We start from the raw sequence: 23,703 nt of genomic DNA, 5'->3' as shown, positions 1-23,703 counted from the left end.
CACACTAATCCACTCTGACCTTAGGGTCTGTTAGACCCAACAGAGAACAGATGGTCGTAGCTGGGTGCATCGTAACTGGCAACATTTTGCCAAAACATCGCACCTCAACTCAGTAGTCATGATCAAAAAGAAGAGGAAACACATAAACAACACTAGATCAATACAGCAAAAGACATTTATCAACACTAAACTCGTCAGGTTTACAGTAGCTTATAATAGGTCCAAGCATTCTGCAAGTAGCCATGCCACAACCAGCAGCAACACCAGAAAACCACTACCAGTCTACCACCCACAAAAGTAGGGAATATTAACAGAAATTATGGTGTATCCAAAGTTGGACATAAAACCCTATTGACATGCAACTCTGATTGTTGCCTTTGTATGCACTCTTGTTATCCAGGGGAAAACAGCTCAATCCCTCCTTTTCTTCTTCTTCTCATTCTTGTCAGCATTCTTCAACTGCCATAAGCAACAAGCATTTATTTAGGGTTTCAATCTAGAAAGAACCGTGAAAACTGACAACAGAAGAAAAGTTACTTCGTTACTTACCATGATGATGAGTATGCGAACAAAAACAGCAATAAAATCAGTGAAAAGGGTTAGGGCATGCTTCACATAGTCCAGATCACCAAGGTGTGCCCTCTCGATCATCTCCTGGGTGTCGACTACCATGTAGCCCACGAAAATCATAAGCCCAAAATACAACTGCAAACACGAATAAACAGGTGTAAACAGCCAAAAAATACCTCCCTACTTCTTCAAATGACCATGTAGAACATTGTCACATTAGTACATTATGATTTATTACCTCAAACTCAAAAAGGGAAGCTGAACCACCAAAGATGGCAGAAGCAAATCGCAACCAGAGAAGGATGGACACGCCCGAAGAGAGCAAGCCCCCAAGGTAAAGGTATTCTCTGCGCTTTGCCAACATGGCTGCTGCTGAGAAACAACCAAAGGCCAAAGCAGTTCCCCCAAAGGCACTGATCAGGATGCTGTTCAAAAAAGAGAAAGGAAAAAAAAAAACAGATCAGGATAGCGCTCAAAATCTAATATCCACAAGTTAAACCATAACATTAGCCACACTTAAGTTGGATAACCCATAAAAATGAAAGGATACAACTATCATACTCTCATCAAGGTGAAACAAAACCAATTGTGTTCTAAGAAATTATTTCCCATAATTGCATGGTTCGTTGCTCAAAGCTAACAATACAGTTCAATCTAAAATAAATGGCAACGACTGTTACAGAGAAATGCACAGCAAAAACATAATAACAGGTACATACCTTGGGTTCATGTTAATGGCCAGATCAATAAGAGGACCAACAGTAGCCCCTTGAAAGGTTGCAGCCGCCATTAGTAGAGAAACCCTCTTTTTCTGTTCAACAGAAAATAACAATCAATAAAAACAAAACATCACAAAAACACACGACTGCAGGAGGCAGAAGAAAGAACAATGAATAACTCTACCTCTTCATAGGGAGGGGTGGAGAGTAACCAGATAGTACATCCCACTGTGGCCAGAGTTGTTAAAAGGCCACCAATGTTCCAGATAAGATGCAGGTAAGCTCCAGCAGCCGCACCAACGAGAGCACAGCATAGCGTGAGGTAGACCTAATATGACATTAAACAATAAATCATATTGTTTAAACAAGTAAGCCATTTGGGCCAAGCAAAGACGAGAACGAAAACAAAAATTCAACCAAGCTAATCCTAAGAACTCAACCACAAAACTAAGCGAAATAAGTTGTGCAGCAATAAAGGAACAATTCTACTCTCAATTCCAAGCAATCAACCTAACCAAAATAGCCGAACACTAAGGGCATGTTCCTCTATGTTCTTTAATTATGTTTATCTGGAATACTAATTTTGCAAACCATTACATACGTGTTTCTCTTTTACATCTCGAACCTCATCTCCTTCTAATCTTTTCTAAAAGAACTAAACATGAACAAATACAGTACCAAAGCATTCGCGAATTACAACACCATGACCACAGAAAACAAATTTCAGAACAGAGAACAAACCGACTAGATAGCACAATCTATATAAAAAAAAAAAACCAGCTAGATTACAATTCTTTTCTCATCAAAGAATTGAAATCAGAAACATATACGAAACGAAGGTGAACAAGAAACTATAATACACAACATAAGAAAATCATATACGTATTTTCCTCTTCTTCCGTAAAGGAAATAGATATCACAATCAATACAACCAGCACAATTTTCAGATCAAAAACTGTAATCACAAAGATAAACCAAATGAAGGCGAACAAGAACGATAAAACACACACAGAGATAAGAAATTTCATACAAATATAACGATCTTCTTCCTAACTTTCTAGGAAACCAAACACGGCCGGAACGGAGAGAGAAAATCTGATCGGAGAAAGAGGCTTACCAGTTTGAGATGATTCTGAACGACGGGAGAGATCTGACGGAAATTCTTGAGCGACTCGTAAGTCCAGCGGTTCCTTGAAGACGATTGGGAATCGAAGAAGGAGGTGAAGGCGTCCATTGCTTGCTTCGCAGAAAAGAAATTTGCTCGGAAAAAATGTGAAATACTGAAATAGAGGAATTGGGGATCTGATATTTATAGCGGTGTCTTGTAGATTGCTACCTGGAAACTTCGAGATGTTTAGTGACGAAAATGACCTTGATAGGTACAGAAGCCAATTTACCGAAATGTCCTTGTGGTATGGAATGAGATCCATCAAAATTTGCTTAGGATCCGAAATCATTGTTTTTATTTGGTCGAAAATAAATACTTTGTTTCTTTATTCACCAAAGAGAATAAATACCGACCCAATGGAGTTGGTTTAATAGAAGCATACTAGATTGTAAGTGAGGCAGATTTTGCAGAGCTTTTCTTGGTAATAAAAAGTCTCTAGTTAGAATCCCAACTTGTGAAAAACATTCCTTAGGAGGGGACATACCTATTTTGAAAAATTTAAGTTACTAAAAAACAAAAGAATGAGTGTGGATGGTAAAATAGGAAATGAAATTCCCCCTAAAATAGAATCTACTCTCGTTAACTTTTCAAGCTATCACTATCATAAATACAAGTTGAGCACATTAAATTATTTTTCATAGTTTTAGATAATGAGTGTTTTGCATCCTCTTTGTGACTAGAACACGTTCTAATTTTGAAATGAAACGCAAAAGGAATTGCTATTGAAAGTTTCACAAAGTAGTTCCAATTTTAATTAGATATTTTTCATTTTAAAAAACTAATAAGTTTTGTATAAAGGAATGTCGGCATACCAAACTCACTGAAATGAGTTAAATTTAATCATGAATGGTTTAGACAGGGGTATTTTGGTAAAATTAATGGATGGTTCTGGATCTTTCGCGTTGGGTTGACTCGGCGCAATTAATCCGGTTTAGGTTCCTCCGCTTCTTGTTGTCGATTTTAGCTTTGCCCGTAAGAAAAATAAGAAAATAATCTAACAACAAAACATCACCAATCGAACCCTGCCACGTCAACAACATGACATTGTTTGCTCTGATTGGTCATAATCAATCCCAATTTTGACCACTTGATATAAATGTTCAGAACTAAACATTGACTTCAGCAAAGTCCTTGTCTATACACGCTTACCCAACACGCTTTTTGAAATGAAATTTTATACCCTTAACTTTTCCGGCATAAATTAAATAAATATATCACCTATATTCTCATCGTGTTGTGCATGTGCATATATAGGAAGAAACACTTCCTACAAATATCCTACAGAAGAAGGGTTGACATAATTTCTGATTTCTGTTACGTTAGTAATTACAAGCTTTACAAGTTACAGGAAGAATACAGCATCATAAAGTTGAACTTTAGAGCCTTTAATTAGAAAGGAATTTACCATGATTTGTTAGCTGATTAAGCCTTCAATTGAGACAATGTTAATTTTGGCTTGGTGATGATGCCTCGTCATGTATAGAGCACCTTCTATTCTAGAGTACATGCTATAATACCTGCCTTTGAAGCCTGTGCTTTCTCAGTTCTTCATGGCATGGAGCGAAAAACTCATGTTTAAGCGCTTCCTCTGCACTCAATCTAACCCTAGGGTTCACCATCAAGCATTTATCCACAAGATCGAAAAGGGGTCTTGGGATTTGCTCAAAGAAGTCCGGTCTCTTTGTGTTCATTCTACACCACTCCTTCAGTTTAATAGAGGGCAAACAATCTGTACTATAGAGCTCCTGTGAAAAAATAATATTTCGCAATTCAATATATCTTCTGATGAACACTATCGGTTAAGTAATTCACAGTTATGAATGATAAATACCACTGGAAATGAGGATTCACGGTCGTGTAGCTTGGCAACTTCCCATAAATCTTCACTGCCTCTCAGCTTTGCTATATCCTTGATGTTCCTGGTAATAACCATAATATGGTTGGCAAAATGAAAAATTAGAATGCAAAAGACAAGTACTCATAAATCTTAAGGATCAAAAGCAAGGATATTTGAGTATTTACAGTTCAGGTTCACCAAGGAAGGGTGTTCTGCCAATCAACAAGTAGAGTAGCGTGACTCCGGCAGACCAGATATCAATTTTGGGGCCTTGATGTGGAGATCTGAAGAGAACCTGCATAGACCATGGTCAGTGGCCCCGTCAGTCCAAGAAAAAGTTTCCAGAAATGAAACGCATACTAAATGCTATAAGGTTACATATATTATAAAATATAATCATTTGTAAGTGCACAGGGTACTAACTAAAAACAAAAGATTTTTTTTTTCTCAAATCTGGAACCTATTCCCATGATCCATTGAGTCAAGACTACACTTTTACAAAATAACATAATTGCTTTTAGATTAGGTAAAAGGGGTATTAGTCATATTCATTTAGCAACTCCCCACCTACTTGTTTCTCCTGAAGAGACAGTATTACTTTGGGAAAACAGAAAGCAACTTCAATCATTTACCAGTGGTAACTTTCAACTATTTTGCGTTCATGGTTGGCAAAAACTCAATATATCTGTTGCTGTCTACTTAAGAATGTTTCTTATTGTAAATAATCACAATCATACATGTACTTGCAACACTCATATTGAGGATATAAAGATTTAAAGCAAGGCAATATTTAATGTTTATTAGGAAACCACACCTCTGGAGCCCTGAAGCCTTTTGTTCCAGCACAAGGGCCTTCTTTATGTTTTCCAAGACCTAAGAAAAAATTTAACATGAAAATTTGAGGAAAGAAAAATGTTTACTCCAACCAGATTGACCAAATTAATAAAAAGAAACAAACCTCTGCTTCTTATCAAGCATGGACCACCAATACCACTGGTAGTTGAGTGCATAGGCATCGGAGTGACATGGAAAAGCTTGCCATCAACATTTACGGGAGGGGCAGGAACCCTCTTTCTCATAAGAGCTGAAATACTTGATGCCTCATGATTTGGACTCTGCCTTGCTTCCTGTACTAGGCTGATCAGTTCTTTCCTTCCTTGGCATGGCAAAGGTTCTCTCATCCTTTCTGCCGAAGGAGTTCTGGTACTTGTAACATCCTTTACTGACGTTATGCCTGAGCCATCTGCACCCTGACTTTTGATTACCTTCCTACTACCCGAATCATTATTGGCCTTCATTTGGCTGAAAGCCATCTTTTTTAGATCCTTCATATCAAAAGTGGATTTCAAACCTTTTGAGGTCTCTCCATTGGCTGTTAGTAAAGATTTACCACTTGGCAACTTCCTAAGTGTGATTGGAGGTAAATTTTTTGCAGTCATAAGCTTCTCATCATTGCTGCTTACATCAAATCCCCCTCTTGACTTACCTGTGAATTTTTCAAATTAGTTTCACCATGTTATAATATTTTAATGCCATATACTAGTGACAGAGAGAGAGAGAGAGAGAGAGAGAGAGAGAGAGAGAGAGAGAGTTTGCTCAAAGACAAAATGTATCAGATATATAGCAATCAAACTAATCTTAACTCGTGACAATCTATTTAATCAATAACGGAACAAAATCTGAGTCTAATAACTAAAACCATGTCAACAGAAAATCTAGATACACGAAGGGAGATGAAAGCTTACTATTATTTCCATACTTCTGATGCAAGTCCTGTCAAACAAAATATAAATGAAATACAATTAGACAAATACATAAATAGTGACACAAACTAATAAGAAAATAGAATACCACTACAAGTAAACTAACCATGGATAGATTGAAATCAATAAGGTAACCCTTGTTGGCCTTACGAGAGAAAAGGAAATTGCCGGGTTTAACATCTCTATGTATGATTCCCTGGAATGCAGGAATATACATTATAGAGAAACTTTTACTAAAAGATCCAGAATCCAAATAGAATATAGATAGCAACTGTGCCTACCTGCTTATGAAGGCTTGCAAGTGCTCTAAACAAGCAATATCCATACCACCGGAGCTCACAAACATCTATCTCTTTCTTTAAAACCTAAAGGTAATACCGACATAAAAAAATAAGACCAAAAAGTAGTGTCTTCTGAAGAAAAAAAAAATAGAAGTAAAGTGAAGTAAATAAAACTGCAAGTTATCAAAATGTCCAAGGTTACCTCAGGCCTATCATGCTCAACATGCTGTAATACAAAGCAACTTGAATTTCCATTCTTGATACAGCCTTCATATTTGATCACAAAGTTCTTCCCCCTAAATTACAAATTTACAGGGAAATAAGAATTTACTACTTCATGTGTCAGAAGCACAACATTGGCTGGAGTAAAACTTCTCAAATACGTACCCAAACCTTTCCAGCATTCTCAACTCATTGTTAACATGGCTCTTATGAGCATTAGCATGTGGACCTGCAGGGCCATTTTAGAAATTTGAGACCAGGAACTTCAATTTGGGTTAAACTCAAAGGGGTGAGCAGCAACAACTTTCATAATGAACCAGAAACCTCTAACTAGAAGGGCTTTAAGGTATGTGATGCAGCTCAAACCCCTTTTAAGCCTTAGATCAGGCAGGACAAAAAAAAATGTCTCACTTACACTTAATGGCAACCCTTGTCCTGTCATTCTTACTCCTCGCCCTGTAAACAGTGCCATAACCACCTACCAGTTTAGGAAACAGCGATTAATTAATCCACAATACAAACAGCTTGTTAAGGATACCAATTTTCAATATCTAAGTAAGAGCTTTACGCCTATACATACCTGAACCTTCTTCTTCTTCTACCATATAAGAATCAAAATTTGGAAGTTCTTTTTTCTCTGGCTGATCCTACAAAGCATTAGAGTTAAGATCATAATAAAAGCATACTTGCAGTTATTGACATTAATTTTTATTAGTGCAGCATACCTTAGAGGAAATAGATTTGTATCGTCTCTTTCTTTCATTAATATGCATGTCACCACAATTCTGCTTTGATTTGTGTACCATGCTATTTGTCTTCTGATCCATTTTATGTTGGAGGTTCACTTTGGGAGTGGCAACAGTCTGATCTTGCTCTAGACTACAACTATATAGAGATTGCAATCTTGAAGATATTTTATCCTTGTCCATGGCCTTCATTGTTGCAGAGGACTTCAACAACTGCTTTTGAGGAACATAGAATTCAGTAGCAGGACAGGTGGTTTGGGTCTCATTTCTTGTCATAAGACTTTTATTCACAGGTGTTGTATCTTCATAATCATCCTCATTCAATCTTCTGAAGTCAATTCCAGCCAGCTTATCAGAAACATTAGTATATGGCTGGTATAGAATTTCTGTTTCTCCAATAGGGTTGCCAGGATTTACTAACAATCCTTCCTCTGCATCTCCCACAATTCGTTTATCTTCAAGCATTGTAGCATTTGTACCTTTACAGTTACCACTAACACTCTCATCCAAAGCTGGCATTATGCTTTCTTTGATTTTCTCTTGGTAAGAGTTTCCCTGGATATCTATCTCATGCATGTCAGCTCCTTCATAGAGTACTAAATCATTGGACACCTTAGGAGAGGAGAGATCAGTGGCGACACAAATGGTTTGGTTCTCATGTCGCTCTTTATGCAATGGTATCGTATCTTCAAAATCCTGCTCTTTTAAGCTTCTGGAGCCGGTTCCAGGCTGCTTATCAGAAACAGCAGCAAATGGCTGTGATAGATTCTCAGTCTCTCCATTAGGGTTGCCAGGATCTATGAACAGTTCTTCCTCATGATTTCCCACAGTTCTTACATCTTCAAGAATTGTAGCGTTTGTAACTTTACGACTACCGCTAACACTCTCATCCAAAGCTGGTGAGATTATGCTTTCTTTGGTTTTCTCATGCATGTTAGTTCTTTCATAGAGTACTAAATCCTTGGACACCTTTTCAAATGGCTGCAACAATTGCTTTTCAGCAACAGAGAAATCAGTAACTGGAAGTTTGACTCGGGTCTCAAGTATTCTTATAAGCCTTTTTCTCAAAGGTATTGTATCTTCATAGTCCTCCTCTTCTAATCTTCTGGAGTCGATTCCAGGCAGCTTATCAGAGAGAGCAGTTTGTGGGTGGGACATGTTTTCACTTTCACCATTGCGGTTGCCTGGATCTACTAACAATTCTTCCTCCGAATCTGCCACAATTCTTTCATCTTCAAGGATTGTAGAATTTGCAACTTTACAACCACCGCTAACATTCTCATCCAGCACAGGTGACAAAATGCTTTCTTTACTTTTCTCTAGGTAAGATTTGGCCAAGCTATCTATCTCGTGCATGTTAGCTTCTTCATAAAGTACTAAATCTTCTGACACTGTTGGAACAGTTGGCTCTAAATCATCTACACAGGCCATAACTGTTTTGTTAATGTTCCTTTGCAGAGTTAGATCGGTCTCCATTTGATCTTCTACATTATCAATGTTCTTCACTCCACCACTGGATGGCTCAGCACTATATTCAATAAATAATGGAGAACTGAACATCGGTTTATTCAACCCCACAGCCACATCGCTTGGTAGCATATTTATTTTTCTGCTGAGGTAGTCAGTCATATGAAAATGTATCTGCAAAAAATGATCTGGTTTAAAAGCTGTCTGGAAAAGCAACTTTGCTTGGTTGTACTTTAAGCATGCAACAAAAACTCTTTTAAAATGAATAGAGAAGCCGAAAACCTCGAGGGGATTGTGCTTCAAACAAAAGAGAAAGAAGGACAGGAGTACAGACACAGCCGCTTTACCAGAGAATGCAACTAAACTAGCCACTTTTTTGTAACTTAGAATATCAAATCACTCGGACTATTTACTTTTCGCCAAACTAAGGCCACAGTTCTTTGAATGACGAAACTTGGGAAAAGAAATTTGTTCATATTGCTAAGACTAGCTAGACTAATGAGGAAAAGTAAAGTTTATAATATGCGAAAATTAAATAATTTAAGCAAAGCTCTAACAGTTGTCATACGTAATTTTGGATTTTGGTAACCAGATAAATGGGATCTCAAATTAATGTACACCAAATTCTACTCTTTTAAGTTTATTCAACATCTATAGACTAAAAAATAAAATTGTGCACAAAAATAAAATTATCAGAAGAAAAACAATTAATTTACACAACTACAGATGCATTGCGAAACCACTTAATTTTACCTTTGGAGGAGAAATTACGACTGATTTCCGCGCTCCTTTCTCTTCATATACTGCAATTCATCGCCACAATTACTAACCAAACTCATCATAAATTTATACAAAAAAAAAAAATAATAGGGGAAAAATGAAAAGAAAAGCAACAATTTACCATTTTCAAAATCCACAATCAATCTCCGTTTGGCCGAGGGCACAAATCCGCAATCCAAAACGACGCGCTTCCTCTTCCCTGAGTAGGTTCTCAGTGCACCGCCGGCGGCGCCGGAACATGAAACGGACTCCGCGAGAGCGGTTAAGGCGAGTAGAGACGGCGTGACGTATAGATCGTCGGACAAGGAGAGCGGCGAATTGGCGACGGAGCAAAGGCGTCGGACCGAATGAGTAGTTGCTGGGAACGCCGTGCATCGGGCGGCGAGCTCAGAGGGCGGGGTGCGGCGGCCGAGAGATAAGAGGAGGGCGAGGAGGTGCCAAGCCTTGTCGGAGTCGGAGATGGTTGAGGCGGTGAGGGCTGAGTCGAGTGGATTAGTTGCCATGGCTGTGGGTCTGAGATTTGGATCGGGGAGAGAGAGAGAGAGATGTAGAATTGAGGGGGAAAGAGAGGCGGCAATGCGGGGACACGTGTAGGGTTTGAGATTGAGAGCGTGAGAAGTTCCCGCCATTACTGTTTTTCCAATTTTGAATTTAAAATGTAATGGTGCTAACGTTTTGCGTCTAATCTAATTTTCTAAATTCTAATTTTTTTATTTTTGTTTATAAAATCTGATTAAAAATTTAAAACTAAGTTTTTTATTGATGTCCTCATCTAACCACCACTATTCAGTTTTTCTAAGTTCTGCCTCCGAATCTGCCACAATTCTTTCATCTTCAAGGATTGTAGAATTTGCAACTTTACAACTACCGCTGACATTCTCATCCAGCACAGGTGACAAAAAAAACTTTCCAAGGTGGATCTACGTTCAAGATCGCACCACCACTATTCTTTTTCTTTTTATTAAAAAAGATTGACTTTCTAAAGGTGGATAGTTAAAAAAAAAAAAGAGGTGGATAGTCAGGAGACGAGTTTATCCTTGAAAATATGCCAGGTGGCTTGCCAACTAACATAGTTATTGATGGCGTGTACCAAAAGTTGGTCGGGTTTTATAGTCTAGGTACCAAAGTGTAATTAATGTAAAGTGAGGAACATTAATTCACATTGACCTTTAGTTCATGTACTGTTTGACAAATTATCCTTTTATGAAACTATTGCATGAGATATGTGCACTTTCACATGAAATGACATGAAAATCAGTAAGGTGTGTCAGAAATTGCTTATAATTAGCTCTTTGCTCATGTAACTACTATATGGGTGCTCTGCACTATAATGTGAAAACCCGTGAAAGTTTATGGAAAACCTGTTAAAAAAATTATTATGGAAGTTCTACACAAGTTATGTGCACTTTCACTTGAAAGTTGAAATGATACATTTTCGTGTTAAAATTGCTTATGCCTAGATTTTTACTCATTTAACCGCTACATGGATGCTCTGCACTATAGCGTGAAAACCTGTGAAAAGTTTATGAAAAACCTCTTAAAAGTTCTTATTTATGGAAGTTCGACATGAGTTACGTGCACTTTCACGCGAAATGACATGATGAAAATCAATAAGGTGTTAGAAATTGCTTACTCTTTACTTCTGAAACTGCTATATGGGTGCTCTGCATACGCCACTACCAAAATAAACTTTGATTCCCCCATCGGTTTTGTCCTCCAGTTTTCTATAAATTAATTCGTACCTTCTTTCTCGCTACATATGTGAGTCATCAGTCGTGTTCTTTTCTTAGCTCATGGTTGTCGATTTGAAACTTGTGAGTGTCAATTCTTTTCTTTTTAGAGGTAGGATGGACAGAAATAGAATGGGAGAAACAAAAGCAGAGAGACGATTAAGATTATTCAAACTAACTTATTTCTTCCTAGAAATGGGTGGTACGGAAAAAATTAGAGCAGAACAGAATGCTCCTATAGATTGCATAGCATATGTTCCTCCTCCTTGGCCTGCAAGGTTTTTTTTTTTCCTCTGTTTGCTTCCTTTTTCAGTTTTTACTTACCAATTTTCTCAAGTGACTATCGTATTCCATCAAGAATATTTATATTTCAATACCAAAGATGATGGAGTTTCATTCATTATCACATTCGTTATCCAAACCTAATGAAATTGTGCATATTTTGATATCGAAATAACAACTAACCTTATCTTCTCTTATGCTTACAGATTTTGCACACGGTGAAGAATCTATCGCAAGTTCCCCTCTTTTGAGGCTTTATGTATCTACAGAACTTGGAGAGAAGGGCCTTTAACACTAAGCCGACCAAGAGGATCAAGTGGGTGATAAAGCCCTTGTCATCTTGGGTTTAGAAGGTTTTGGATGGAACATATATTGTGACATTTTAAGTTGTTCATGATTTGTTGTTCAAGCTGGTAGGGTAATGGGTTATGGGAGGATTTATGGGCGAGGGTTGGGCTAAACTCTCCATTGATGATGATTTGAAGAAACATAAAGAAATGAGATAGAGATAACGATGGTTAGGATGGATATAGCAATTGAGGAGATAGAGATGAATCTAGTTATCTCTTATAATTGAAAGGAAAAGATATGTAGTGTGATTTTTCACTCTTTCATGGAACACCATATTTGTTGTTTAGACAAAATACTGCTTACTCTCTATACTTTGAGGGTCTCTACATTCCAATCATTTACCTTCTAATCTCAACAAAATACTCCTCGGACTCTCAAATCTCACTCAAGATGTCCATTCTATTAACTTTCCATCTAAATGTGCCATTAACTCGTGACGTGGCAAATCATTCTACGCCACCTGCAGCTTGGTGGGACCCATTTTAATGGTAAAATTTCTATTCTAACCCTAACTTCCTCCCCTTTTAATTTTTAAAATATTTTTTATTTTATTTTTCTGCATACCTCTTTTTCTTCCCTAGAAGAGCTAGGCAAAAAAGCCATTTTCCTTTACCACAATTGAAACCAGAACCATCGAAAAACCCCAAATTGGTATACAAACCTTGATCAACGATTTCCACACCCATTTTATAATCGCCAACCAAAAATTCCCCAAATTTCCAATTCCTCAAAGAACCAAATTACTCCACCACCATAATCCTCTGTCTTCTTCTTCACAGCCCTCTAAACTCAAAACCCCTCTGTTATACCCCTCTCAAAAATCCCTATACTAGTTGAGCAAGATAAGTCGCTCTCTTTCTATCTTGGTTTCATCTCATCCTCGGCCTTCCACTAAAATTCCTTATACTCAGTGGCTGATCTAAGATCTGAAAATGGGGTGGGCTACGTATTTATGTGTCTCTTTAGGAAAAAAAAAATTTAGTACAATTATACATAAGTGTGGGAATGCAGGAGCGAGAAGATAAGAACTTGAGAGCTCAAGTATTCAACGATTGAATTTAGTCTGAAATTTAGGCCTTTTTGGGAAGAAGAAGAAGAAGAAGAATGAGAGTTTATGATGGACGGAGAGAATGGGAGAGCCAGAGAGGAGTTTGACTTTGATAATTTGGGAGTTTGCACAGGTAGGCTTCGTCAAACAAACATACATACAAACAAAAAATATATATCATATATATAGGTTTTTTTTTTTTCAACCCAAAAGTCTGGGGAGGGCTTGAGTCCTCCCACCCCTATAGATCCGCCCTTGCTTATACTTATAACTTTGAGATGTGAGAACAAACAACTGGGCACAGACTCTGGGGAATTCCATTGAAGCTTGTGTCTTCATAACAACGAACAAAATGAGAATTAAGTCATCCATGAGAACTTATTTAACTGAAAGTTAATAGTGAAAATGAATACCCACATACAATTGCCCACCAAGAATAGAAATAATGAAGAACCGTTACAATTGCCTCAAAAATCACCAGCGCCACACAAAAGAAAAACCCACATACATAACCTCATTCAGATTCACAGAAAGATCAATACCCACATTCAAAAACTGCGTTCTCGAGTTTGAATTAGACTGAGTTGTTGTAGATGTCAGTGTCAGCGTTGTCGATGGGGATAGGAATGTCGTAGATGAGGCCAACGATGCCGTTTTGGATATGGGAGTCGCTGGAAAACTACGGTGGGTTTGAATGGATCGAAGAGAATTGAGATTGAAAGAGAATGGGATATTGGATCGAGAGGTTTGGAAAGGTGGGAGTTTAACTGTTAAAACCCTCGAGCTTTGGCTTAGGAAGAAAAATTTGTGGGTTGAGCTCAGTGTTTGTGGGTTTGTGATCTGAAAACTAAGATCAGCGGTGGTGATGGGGTTGAGCTCTGCCTAAAAAGAAGAGGTTTGCACTTCTAATGGCATCTTATCGATCCATGAATCCGTTGAAATAATAACCATCTCTACTAACAGGATCAAAGTCATCACCGGTCGATCCTTCCCAAACCTGGGCCTCATTTTGGTATCATCTTCTTCATCGGACTCCAAATCCTCATCACTGTCATCTGGTCTTTCATCCTCGATTATCATGTTGTGTAATATAATACAAGTCAGCATGATGTATCGAACGTCTTCTCTATCCCAGCCATGAGCTACTCCTCGAACAATACTAAAGCGTGACTGTAAAATGCCTAAACATCTTTCCACATCCTTCCTGTACCCCTCTTGAGTCTGGGAAAACTTCAGATCCTTGGGTCGTGTAGGCCTTGGAATTGATTTCACGAAAGTCGCCAATACCATCAGCGAGATAGTAGCCTAAATTGTGAATTCTGTTATTCACTTGAAATTGGATCTGAGGCGTTCGACTAGCAGTGAGCTTGTCAAACAACAGGGACGCAAGCACGTTGAGGTCGTTGCATGATCCAGACATTCCAAATAAGGCATGCCATATCCATGTGTCATAAGATGCGACTGCTTCGAGGATGATAGTGGGCACACGTTTTCGACCGCTGTATTCTCCAGCCCAACTGTTGGGCAATTCTTCCATTGCCAGTGCATGCAGTCGATGCTTCCAATCATCCTAGGAAAGCCTCTTCTCTCAGCTTTGGCGAGAAGTCTTCTAAGGTCGGCCGGAGTAGGAGCCCGGAGGTATTCTGCCGAGTACAGATTAACGATTCCTCTTGTAAATCGTTTCAGAGCCTCGATGGCGGTAGATTTCTCCATCCGACAATACTCAGAGCATTAATCTGCCCAAGTATCATAAGCAAACATTCTTATGGAACATGTCAGCTTCTGCTGGGGAAGTAGTCCGACTTTCTTAGCAGTATCTGATTTCTAGACAAAGTACTGGTCATAGCGACAAAGGTCACTAGAGATGCGATTGAAAACATTGTGACTCATCCTGTACCGTATCCGGAATTCTTCTTCACTGAAAACTGGAAGCTCCACAAAGTAATATTCCATCATGTTTTTCCCTCTTGATTCCCTAAATTGTCCTCATTTGGTACACACCCCGATCGAGAACCCCCTCGTCGTGTTTGAGAGGAAGCTTCAGCTTCAGCGACTGCTGCTACCACAAGAGCATTAGTCGTACACATCTCTTCATGATCTTCATCTCGAGATTGTCGATACTTAGCCCACAATCTCTTCATTGAAATGAGGGAATGAGAGGAAATGTGTTTGATCTAGAGATATGAAAAAGAAGGAGATTTGCCAATATCAGATTGTGTGTGAATGGTGTGCTGCCTCTTGCTCTATTTATTTACAATTTTCACATAAAACGTGATCAGATGATAAGGACACGTGTCCACTCCTGGTTCGACATAATCTGATCCGAAATCTTAGATAAAGATTACATCAACAATAACCGTTAGATTGAATAGTATGCAAATGATCTGGTTCGTTCAAATATGTCGGTGGTTGTTTCAAGCATTTCAAAATAATTGTCGGTGGTGGCTTCACTCATTTCAAGAAATATTGTCGGTAACTATACGTGGCTCATAATTTGTCCACCGAAAATATTATAAAAATAGTAAATTGCAATTTTGAGGCCCAAAACGATCCCGAAAGCTCAAAAAACCCCACACGTTGTGGCAAAGCGACGAATTCTCTTCCTAGCGTCATTCCCTTTCCGAAAAGCTATAGCAATCACAATTCTGACATTAGTTATCCATAAATCTCCATTATTACCATCTATTTACATCAAATCTATTTCAATTTTCTAAAAAAAATATTTAAAAAATTCAATGAACAGTAAATCTGACTAGTCAAGAAACAGAACGGGTGGAAACATATGTCCAGTGGCAGTGAACAATTTCTTAACTGGTCGACCCTTTGACATTTCTTGACTACGTGTGGACTTGCTCTTAGAAGTAAAGTTGCTTCTTTTTATGCTTTTCCAGTTTTCCCCCAGGTTCTTCTTTCTTCTTTTATTTTTGGTACAGAAATGGGGGTTACCACGGATTGAACACTTGACCTAAGGTGAGATAACTCAGCTGCCTAACCGACTTACCGCACATTCATTTTTTTCTATTTTCTTTTTCCTTCCTTTGGCTACAATTTATTTTTCCTTGTGTTACCAATTTTCTACTTTTTTACTAGTGTTTCTTTGAAAAAATTTCTAAAATGTTTTCTTATTTAGTTCTACACTTCCATTAGTGTTTCTTTAAGAGCATTTCCAATTTTTTAGTGTCTAATCTAATTTCTTAGGAGTATTATTAACCAAAATACACACACACACACCTACTAAAATTAGCCCACCCCAATTTTATATCTTGTATCCGCCACTACCCCAAATCCTTCATCCTTATAGAAGCGGTCGACACCTACAGCGGTGCTAACTTCTCTATATCCAGCAAGCTGGTCTGGCCAGTATGGTGGAGAGATTAAAATTAGGATTTACCGAGCTATAAGCGTATGATTTTTCTCATTTATCTATTTGATCGAGTTCCCTTGGCTGTTGAGTAAAGGAGGCAAATTTTGGTCATCGATTCAATCATTTTCTGGTATCTTTTTCTTTTTTTTTGGGTACATTGGGGGCCAATGGCCCAGAAAGAAAAGCAAAAAGGAGCCTAGCTTAGACTGCTAGAAAACATTCTAGGGTGAGCTACAGCAGCAATGTCATCTAGTAAGGTAGTGGTAACCATAGCAGGAGGTCTTCGGAGGAGACAAAATCCAGGAGAGTTAGATACACTGGCCTTGGCAAGAATATCAGCTGCCATATTTCTCTCTATGAACATGTTGTACTTGAATTGGGAGTAGTTGAAATATTGCAGAAACTGTTTGCAATTGATCACATTTTCAGGTATCTTTGGATTGCTCTGTTTCAATTATATGTGGTCAGTGATACTATTGTGATTTATATTCACAAAACAATCATCTTGTATACGTTTAGACAATCTGAATTCAGTAATAGAATCACAGGAACAGTGCAACATAACACGATGAAAAGTAGACAAATAGAAACACATATATTTATAATAAATCAACTAATCACGATGCAAATTTGCAACAATCATCAATATACAAAAGGAAAAAAAAATTTGAAGTAAAGCAGACTTTCCACCAACCAGAACGCCCAAAGGGATTATACAATGAATTTTGTCACGTAGATATCTCCTGATGTCCTGAATAACGTCAATCCATTAATGGTGAAGATTCTGTGGATGATGAAGCTTCTATGGGTGGTGAAGACAATGACAGATTCAAGAGGAAGCCAACCATGAGTCCAATAAGTCCCACAAAAATTGCAAAGGTGAAGGAAAAGCCTGGGTCACCTTTCCGGTATCTCCGCCTCTTCAGTATGTCCTGCAGTGAACAAGAGTAGACCGTCAGTGGTGAGGGCTGCGAGTAAATATTTGATGCTCTTTATGTGTATGTTCTTTCAAACGACATCTCTATATTTAATATGGGACTATACCCACTACTTATTTCAGGCTTTCAGCTCTTGTCAACCTCAGGCATACTATATGACCTTATGTTGAGAGTCACTAAAATGAAATATACAGACAGATTATGCTATTTCCTTTTAACTCCTCCTATTTATGGCAAAGTTCTAGGACAGGTTAACTACTAAAGTCTTCTGTATGTCACTGTATAGCAAGAAGAAGAATAATTATAAACTGACCAGTTCCTGTTGAAGTGTCTGTGTTTGTCTAACAGCTGAATCTCTTTCTTCCTTCAGGCGCTGGAAAGTCTGATTCTACAGTAAAAATAAATAAATTTAAAGAGTAAGAATAAGAAAAACTATCATACCATACACCAATGTGGTGTGCTTAGCAAGAAACTAGATATTGGACTTTACAAGATTTCAGTAAGGAACTATGGATTGAAAAAAATTAAGCTAGAACAATATAGCCACACTCGTAGTTGTGCTAGCAACTGGAGCCTCTTCACATCATCCCTTTGCTATTTTAATATCATACTGAATACCACCCTCACTTAATTCACACACTACTTGTAATCTCAAGAAGTCTAGAGCTGGGGTTTGGGTTTCTAGTTATAAATCATATTGCAACTTGCAAGGGAGGAAATTTAATATGCACCACATTCTTGGACTAAATATGTGAAGTAATTCAGTGAAGAACTGGCCTCAACAAACCAAACCAATAATCTGTACATGCACATTTTAGCAAGACAAACAGTTATTCCAAAATCGTGTACTTCAATATAACTCACAGAATTGGTATCAAGACCACGCATAGAAGCTCCATCTTCTGAGTTTCCTTGACCCGGAGTTAAATAGACAACTCTAAGCTTGCACTCCTCTATTGTCCTTCCACTTTCTTTGGTGAACTGGATGAAACATTAAATAGTGCACAACGTCACTACTATTTCATATGAAGCAAGCTAATATGTAAAAGACAATAGTGTTCAACTTAAGCGTCTTACAGTATCTTGTGGAAGTTCATCAACATCAGAATTTTGAGGCACCGTTGTACTCTGTAGGAGAAATTTATCCTTGCACTGCATGTCTGGAGGATATTCTCGTTGGGCTTGGAGGGTGACTGCAGACCCAGCAGTTAGTGGAAGACGGTAATTATAAAATCTTTAAAAGAGAATAGAGGATAAATAAGCACTATTAGCACTTTTGCAGGCTTGCGGATAGACCTTGAGAAAATATTACACTCTTACAACTGGTAAAACTCTTAGATTAAAAGGTTCTCATTCGTTGGGCAGTGTATTCCTAAAATTTCATCATAGTTGAGAAATTTCTACTGCACTCATTACAGTTACAGCTAAAGCAATGGAGATGATTATTGGGGAGTGTATTTCTAAGATACCTTTATATGTCCTAAGAAATTTAGTACTCAACTGATTGTAAGGTATCGAATTTACAGTGTATTCCTACGATACCTCTATATCTTATTAGCTAAAGCAGTGGGGATCTCATCTGCTTTGCAGCATAGTTCTAGGATACCTTCATATTTTGTCACAATTTCTTTCAATGTGAAGCTAACAAAAATAGAAAAGCAAAAATGAAAACCGTAAAACTGTAACAAGTAGCACCTCTGATTACACACGAGTCCCAAGCCTGTATAACACCAGTGTTGGGCCGTACAAAGTACTTCTTAGGGGAAGTGGTTTTAACCTAGGGAAAAAAGTGGAAACTATCAAAAACATGTTGAACAAAATGTACTTTTAGTGACAAAAACTAAATATCATTCACCAACAGAACTCGTACCTTGAAAGCAACATGGTTTTCTGTGTTGTTGATGACTTTTAGATCGCAAAAGCTTTGCTTTTCCAGCTCAACTGATCAGCAAATGTCAAAACCACTAGTCCATTAGAACAGTATCAAACAATACTAAACTATCAAAGAAGAAATACATGACCAATAGTTTGAAAACCTGCCTGGAGTGGTACTATAAGGAGATCAGGTCACAGTTCAATGTGTGCTTATTTGCATTAACTACTAGAAAGAACTTTTTAATTTGAATCCTTTCAAAGAAAAGTTATCATATGTGGTGTATATCCTTATCTTATTATGGGTCAATACAAATTTAACCTTGAGGAAAAAGAAAAGTTTCATAACCAGGGGAAGCAAGTGAGCTTCATGTGGTCCAGTGTTGGCATGTTCATATGGTTTCTAGTTGACTCTGTACCAGCTTATTGTATATTATTTCCAGCATCCAACTATTCTTATATTCTGTTAAACTTAGCTAGGACCACTACTGATATACCAGTTTTCTTTACATACTCTGACTAGAACCTAATATGTAAAGATTCCTACCAAAACCTAGGTTGTAGCCATGCCACGGTAGTAACAAAACTACCATTTAGCTCAAAGAACTGCGCAGATCCCAATTAAGGGGGAAAAAAACGTAAAAAAGCAGAGCTTGAAAATGCAAAGGATACAAATCCAGGGGCCATGAGGAACCAAACAGTTACAAGAGAAGCACATTAGCAGTAAACAAGAATGTCCCAGTGTCAGGTGAGAGGTCAGGCACACAACCATATTAAATCAGGTAAAGAAACCATCCCTAAATTTTATCCCCAAAAACATTTCCGGCTTTCATTTTCTTCAGATGCTACGATCTTTGATCATATTCCACCTAGTCTTGGCACCTACTGCCATCTTAAGATTTAAGATACTAATCTCAACAGCTCAACCATACCTACCATAAAGTTTGTATGAATTGTATCTCAAGCCTTTTGAGGTCATTAATCTATATCATAAACTTTGCTTAGCTTTTACTGATCAAACTTCTGATTATAAATAATCTACTGTTCAATTGATCCAAAAAAAAAAAAAAAACAATAAACATGATCAAGAAAATGCCTAATTTTCCTTGTTCATGCATTTCGATTATCATCAATATCTCCAAGAACTACATTACTATTGCAGAACAATGTCAGAAATGCACAGGGAATAACAGAGAGATTATTACATTGAAATCTGAGCTCCTCCGGAAGAACAGAGATCAACTGATTACCACCACCGGCACTCATGATTCCACGAACACTGTTTTCTAACTTTCCAAGCAATTCACCAAACAATCTCAAACCCTGCCATTCACAAACCCTAACATGTTTCAGAGACAAAGAGAGAGAGAGAGAGAGAGGAGAAGGAAAATGTGTGTGTGAGAGAGAGTGAAATTGAATACGTACGGGACTAACACATGGAGGAAGAAGCGTAGGTGGAGGAATGAAGAATGGTACGGATTGCTCGGTCCAAATTGGGCCACCAAGATCGGGTGTCGGTCCGAGAGAGAGCGATTTTCTTCAGCACCCAACCACAAAACTGTGCTCGGGAATTTTGGAATGGCGGAGCTGCTTCGGAATTTCAATGAGAGAGACGGGAGGGAGTGTAGCGGAGGACACGTGTCGACAGCAGGGCAATGGTGAAGCCCGCTTCAAAAGTGAGAGAGAGAGAGAGAGAGAGAGAGAGAAAATGCGTACCAGTCTTTTTACAACTACCAGACTGGAAGTGGGACCTCAGGACGTGTCAATTGATCTGGTATTTTTTTTACGTTGACGTGTCTCTCTGCCTTTTAATCTGGAAATAAAATAATTTATTTGCCAATACGGTAGGAGGAGTTGGTACCAATGACCAATGCAAGGGTTGAGTGGGAGATGTTTTCAAAATTTTATGAGACAATAGTCAAAGATAATATGAGCTATAAAGAAGTGACTAACGTGGGTTGGTTCAGTTAGTACAGACGTGTTTGTGGTTGAGTATCAATCGAAGTTTGATTCTCACTGTTATTAGTCTTGCGTTGGGTCACGCGGTCTGTAAATCTTATGAAGAAATCTATATTTGAGGGTTATAGAGACACGTATGTGTCCCATGTTAGTTCTTCAGAGTCAAGGTTGTAGGTCTGCCCTGACGCGCATGTATAAGATAGCCTTCATCTCTTCAAAATATTTAAGATCAACTAAAAAAATATTTATATAAAAGTGATTTCTAATTGGTAGACACATCATGCTGTGTGATGCAATAATACACTTGGTGAGTTGTTATTGGCTAGTAGTATCATCGTATCTGTTAGAAGACATTCCCTCAGATAAGAGAAGATCTTTAGCATGTCATCAAGATACAAGATATTCTTAAGTAAGGCAAGCGTGTCATGTGGTGATACGCCAACCAATCAATGTCTATGCAAGGGATTATTCTGGGTACTTCATTTTAATTAAACATGGGTAGTTTCATAATACAATTTAAAAATAGAGAAACATGATTGCTTGGACATACCAGCCACATGACATGTTTACTCTACCTAATAATCTCTCTCAAGGAGTGATACTACTATCTTCTCAAATAACAAAAAAAAGGAATTATACTACTAATATTGATCGACTAGCCAATCCAAAAGTGCCACGCAATTATCAATGTTTTTCAAATTCAACATCCAGGCTTTCTATAGTGAGACTGATGAATGGAGAGAGTCGATTATATCGTGGTTTTTGGTATGGCAAGATCGTGTCTTTCAATAACCTTTATGACAATGAATGTTATTTTGGAGAACTAGTAATAGTTTGATTGGATCGGGTACGTTCATGATTAGCAGTACTACTGTACTAGTACGTAGTGGAGTAGGTTGATCATCATTTTCAATTATTTCAATGTAGTATTTGAAGAGCCTTTTGAAGGACCTGGTTAATTTTTTGGACCATCTCTTGGGTGTGTACAAAGGCACGACCACTACGATGACGATACGGACTAACCTGAGTTTTTTTGTTTGGGTGTTGAAAGCAAATGGCGGTTTGATGGTGCTGGAAATTGGTCGGAGTTGAAACACATGAATAGATTATTATTATTATTATTTTTTAAAGAACACATGAATAGTTTTTAACTGGACAGGAAATGATTCCGGAGGGTTCAGATCTAGTTACGGGTACCGGAGGTTCAGATTTAGGGTTGACTATTCTGTATTATAACTGCATTATCAATCATAGATATTGTTGTCTCTTCTCAAAAGAGTAATATATATACAAAATAAAAAATAAATTGAAAAACCTATAAAGCTAGAAAAGCTATCTAAGAGTGTTTTAGGGAAACGAGAATTGAGAGGAATTTGCTGTGTATTTTCATTGATAATAGGGGTCTCTTTATATAGAGGATTACAATACATAGAGTTAGAATCATACAAGGAAAGAGAATCTCTAGATTCTTCTAATTGAACCCTATTACCACTAGGTCAAGTAACCTAGAGTTTGGATTAAACACAAATAGAGATATCCTTAAACACTCCCCCTTGTGTTGTCCAAACGCAGTGCTTCTCTCGTTGCCTAGTTAAAAATCTTGCCGAGTAACAAAAACCCAGTGGGACAAAAATAACCTCGGTCGAAGGGGAAAAAGAGCACAACACACCCTTCACGTTTCGAGGTGAACATGTAGACATCTCCCCCTGATGTCTGCGCCTCCCCCTGATGACTACGATCATGGGAGTTTAGATAATTTCCGCAAGCCAATTCTTGCCACATGTTTCTCGAACGTGGATTTGGGCAATGACTTAGTAAACAAGTCTGCCTCACTGTCCTCATATCGAACCTAGTTCACTTTGATCTCGAGGAGAGTCTGTTGTTGCTGATTATGCTTGGTGTTATCGCTTTTGATGTAGCCTTGCCTCATTTGTTCAAAACAAGCAGCATTATCCTAAATGCTCGTAGGCTCATCTATGGTAGACTTCAAACCACAATTGCTTCGAACATGCGTAATGATGGATCCAATCCATATACATTCATGAACCACTTCGTGAAGAGCAATGATCTCTGCATTGTTCGAAGATATAACGACTAGGGTCTATTCTGTAGACCTCCAAGATGTCATAGTCTTTTCCCATGGTGAACACTTGACCGGATTGGGAATGACCATTGTGTGGGTCAGAGAGATACCCAACATCAGCAAAACCTTCCAAAACACATGTCGTTTTGGGATGGGGATAATGGACGCAGGCCAGTGTTGGCGGTGTACCTGGTGTGTGATGGGTCCGAATCCATCATCTCTTTGTAGGGATAAAATAAGCCCATATCAATCGTACATCTCAAATATCGAAAGATATCTTTTACACCAATCCAATGGCTTCACGTTGGCGCAGAGCTATATCTAGCTAACAAGTTCACAACATATGAGATGTCCAGTCTTGTGCATTGGGATAAGTACAATAATGCGCCTATTGTACTAAGTAAGGCACTCCTGCCTCTAGCATATCTTCGTCATCATTCTTTCGACGAAGATGATCCTTTTCAGGATCAAGACTACGGACGATCATGGGAGTGCTTGAAGGCTTGACCTTGTCAAAATGCCT

At 38.1% G+C, this 23,703-nt stretch overlaps 3 protein-coding genes across 4 annotated transcripts; all 3 read right to left on the bottom strand.

Moving 5' to 3' along the window:
• Nucleotides 1-161: 161 nt before the first annotated feature.
• LOC112176688 (bax inhibitor 1) lies at nt 162-2,576 on the bottom strand. The gene is made up of 6 exons (XM_024314737.1): nt 2,407-2,576; nt 1,474-1,617; nt 1,290-1,381; nt 809-995; nt 550-705; nt 162-459 (listed from the first exon to the last, which is right to left on the bottom strand). Exons 1-6 carry the CDS (start codon nt 2,521-2,523, stop codon nt 412-414), a joined length of 744 nt encoding a protein of 247 aa, XP_024170505.1. The 5' UTR covers nt 2,524-2,576; the 3' UTR covers nt 162-411.
• A 972-nt stretch (nt 2,577-3,548) lies between these two features.
• Nucleotides 3,549-10,099, bottom strand: LOC112176094. 2 transcript variants are annotated; one of them, XM_024313913.2, is made up of 15 exons: nt 9,675-10,099; nt 9,527-9,576; nt 7,286-8,947; nt 7,141-7,207; nt 6,976-7,038; nt 6,726-6,789; nt 6,541-6,634; nt 6,339-6,422; nt 6,164-6,253; nt 6,040-6,067; nt 5,253-5,780; nt 5,109-5,167; nt 4,480-4,589; nt 4,289-4,376; nt 3,550-4,202 (listed from the first exon to the last, which is right to left on the bottom strand). In XM_024313913.2, the coding sequence occupies exons 1-15, from the start codon at nt 10,054-10,056 to the stop codon at nt 3,966-3,968; spliced, it is 3,606 nt and encodes a 1,201-aa protein (XP_024169681.1). In that variant the 5' UTR covers nt 10,057-10,099; the 3' UTR covers nt 3,550-3,965. The 2 variants fall into 2 exon arrangements, with proteins under 2 accessions (XP_024169682.1, XP_024169681.1); XM_024313914.2 differs by lacking the exon at nt 6,164-6,253 and having other exon boundaries at nt 3,549-4,202.
• A 6,805-nt stretch (nt 10,100-16,904) lies between these two features.
• On the bottom strand, nt 16,905-20,812 carry LOC112179301 (vesicle-associated protein 2-1). The gene is made up of 8 exons (XM_024317682.2): nt 20,564-20,812; nt 20,344-20,461; nt 19,137-19,207; nt 18,962-19,043; nt 18,344-18,459; nt 18,131-18,247; nt 17,580-17,654; nt 16,905-17,260 (listed from the first exon to the last, which is right to left on the bottom strand). Exons 2-8 carry the CDS (start codon nt 20,402-20,404, stop codon nt 17,090-17,092), a joined length of 693 nt encoding a protein of 230 aa, XP_024173450.1. The 5' UTR covers nt 20,405-20,461; nt 20,564-20,812; the 3' UTR covers nt 16,905-17,089.
• Nucleotides 20,813-23,703: the final 2,891 nt, after the last annotated feature.

Source organism: Rosa chinensis, chromosome 7 (assembly GCF_002994745.2).
Source record: "Rosa chinensis cultivar Old Blush chromosome 7, RchiOBHm-V2, whole genome shotgun sequence".
Taxonomy (NCBI): Eukaryota; Viridiplantae; Streptophyta; class Magnoliopsida; order Rosales; family Rosaceae; genus Rosa; species Rosa chinensis.
The sequence above is the reverse complement of the archived record's forward strand: the minus strand, read 5'-3'. Positions and strand labels throughout refer to the sequence as shown.

Bases quoted from the DNA above. Each gene is read 5' to 3' on its own strand.
- LOC112176688 (XM_024314737.1), bottom strand. From the start codon at position 2,523: ATGGACGCCTTCACCTCCTTCTTCGATTCCCAATCGTCTTCAAGGAAC. The intron at 1,618-2,406 runs GTAAGCCTCTTT...ATGTCATATTAG, and splicing joins TTCAGAATCATCTCAAACTG to GTCTACCTCACGCTATGCTG. The intron at 1,382-1,473 runs GTAGAGTTATTC...TCTGTTGAACAG, and splicing joins CCACCCCTCCCTATGAAGAG to AAAAAGAGGGTTTCTCTACT.
- LOC112176094 (XM_024313913.2), bottom strand. From the start codon at position 10,056: ATGGCAACTAATCCACTCGACTCAGCCCTCACCGCCTCAACCATCTCC. The intron at 6,635-6,725 runs GTACGTATTTGA...TTTGTAATTTAG, and splicing joins AGAATGCTGGAAAGGTTTGG to GGGGAAGAACTTTGTGATCA. The intron at 5,781-6,039 runs GTAAGCTTTCAT...AAAAATTCACAG, and splicing joins TCAGAAGTATGGAAATAATA to GTAAGTCAAGAGGGGGATTT.
- LOC112179301 (XM_024317682.2), bottom strand. From the start codon at position 20,404: ATGAGTGCCGGTGGTGGTAATCAGTTGATCTCTGTTCTTCCGGAGGAG. The intron at 19,208-20,343 runs GTAATAATCTCT...TTTGCTGATCAG, and splicing joins GGAGGAGCTCAGATTTCAAT to TTGAGCTGGAAAAGCAAAGC. The intron at 17,261-17,579 runs GTCAGTTTATAA...TGTTCACTGCAG, and splicing joins AGACACTTCAACAGGAACTG to GACATACTGAAGAGGCGGAG.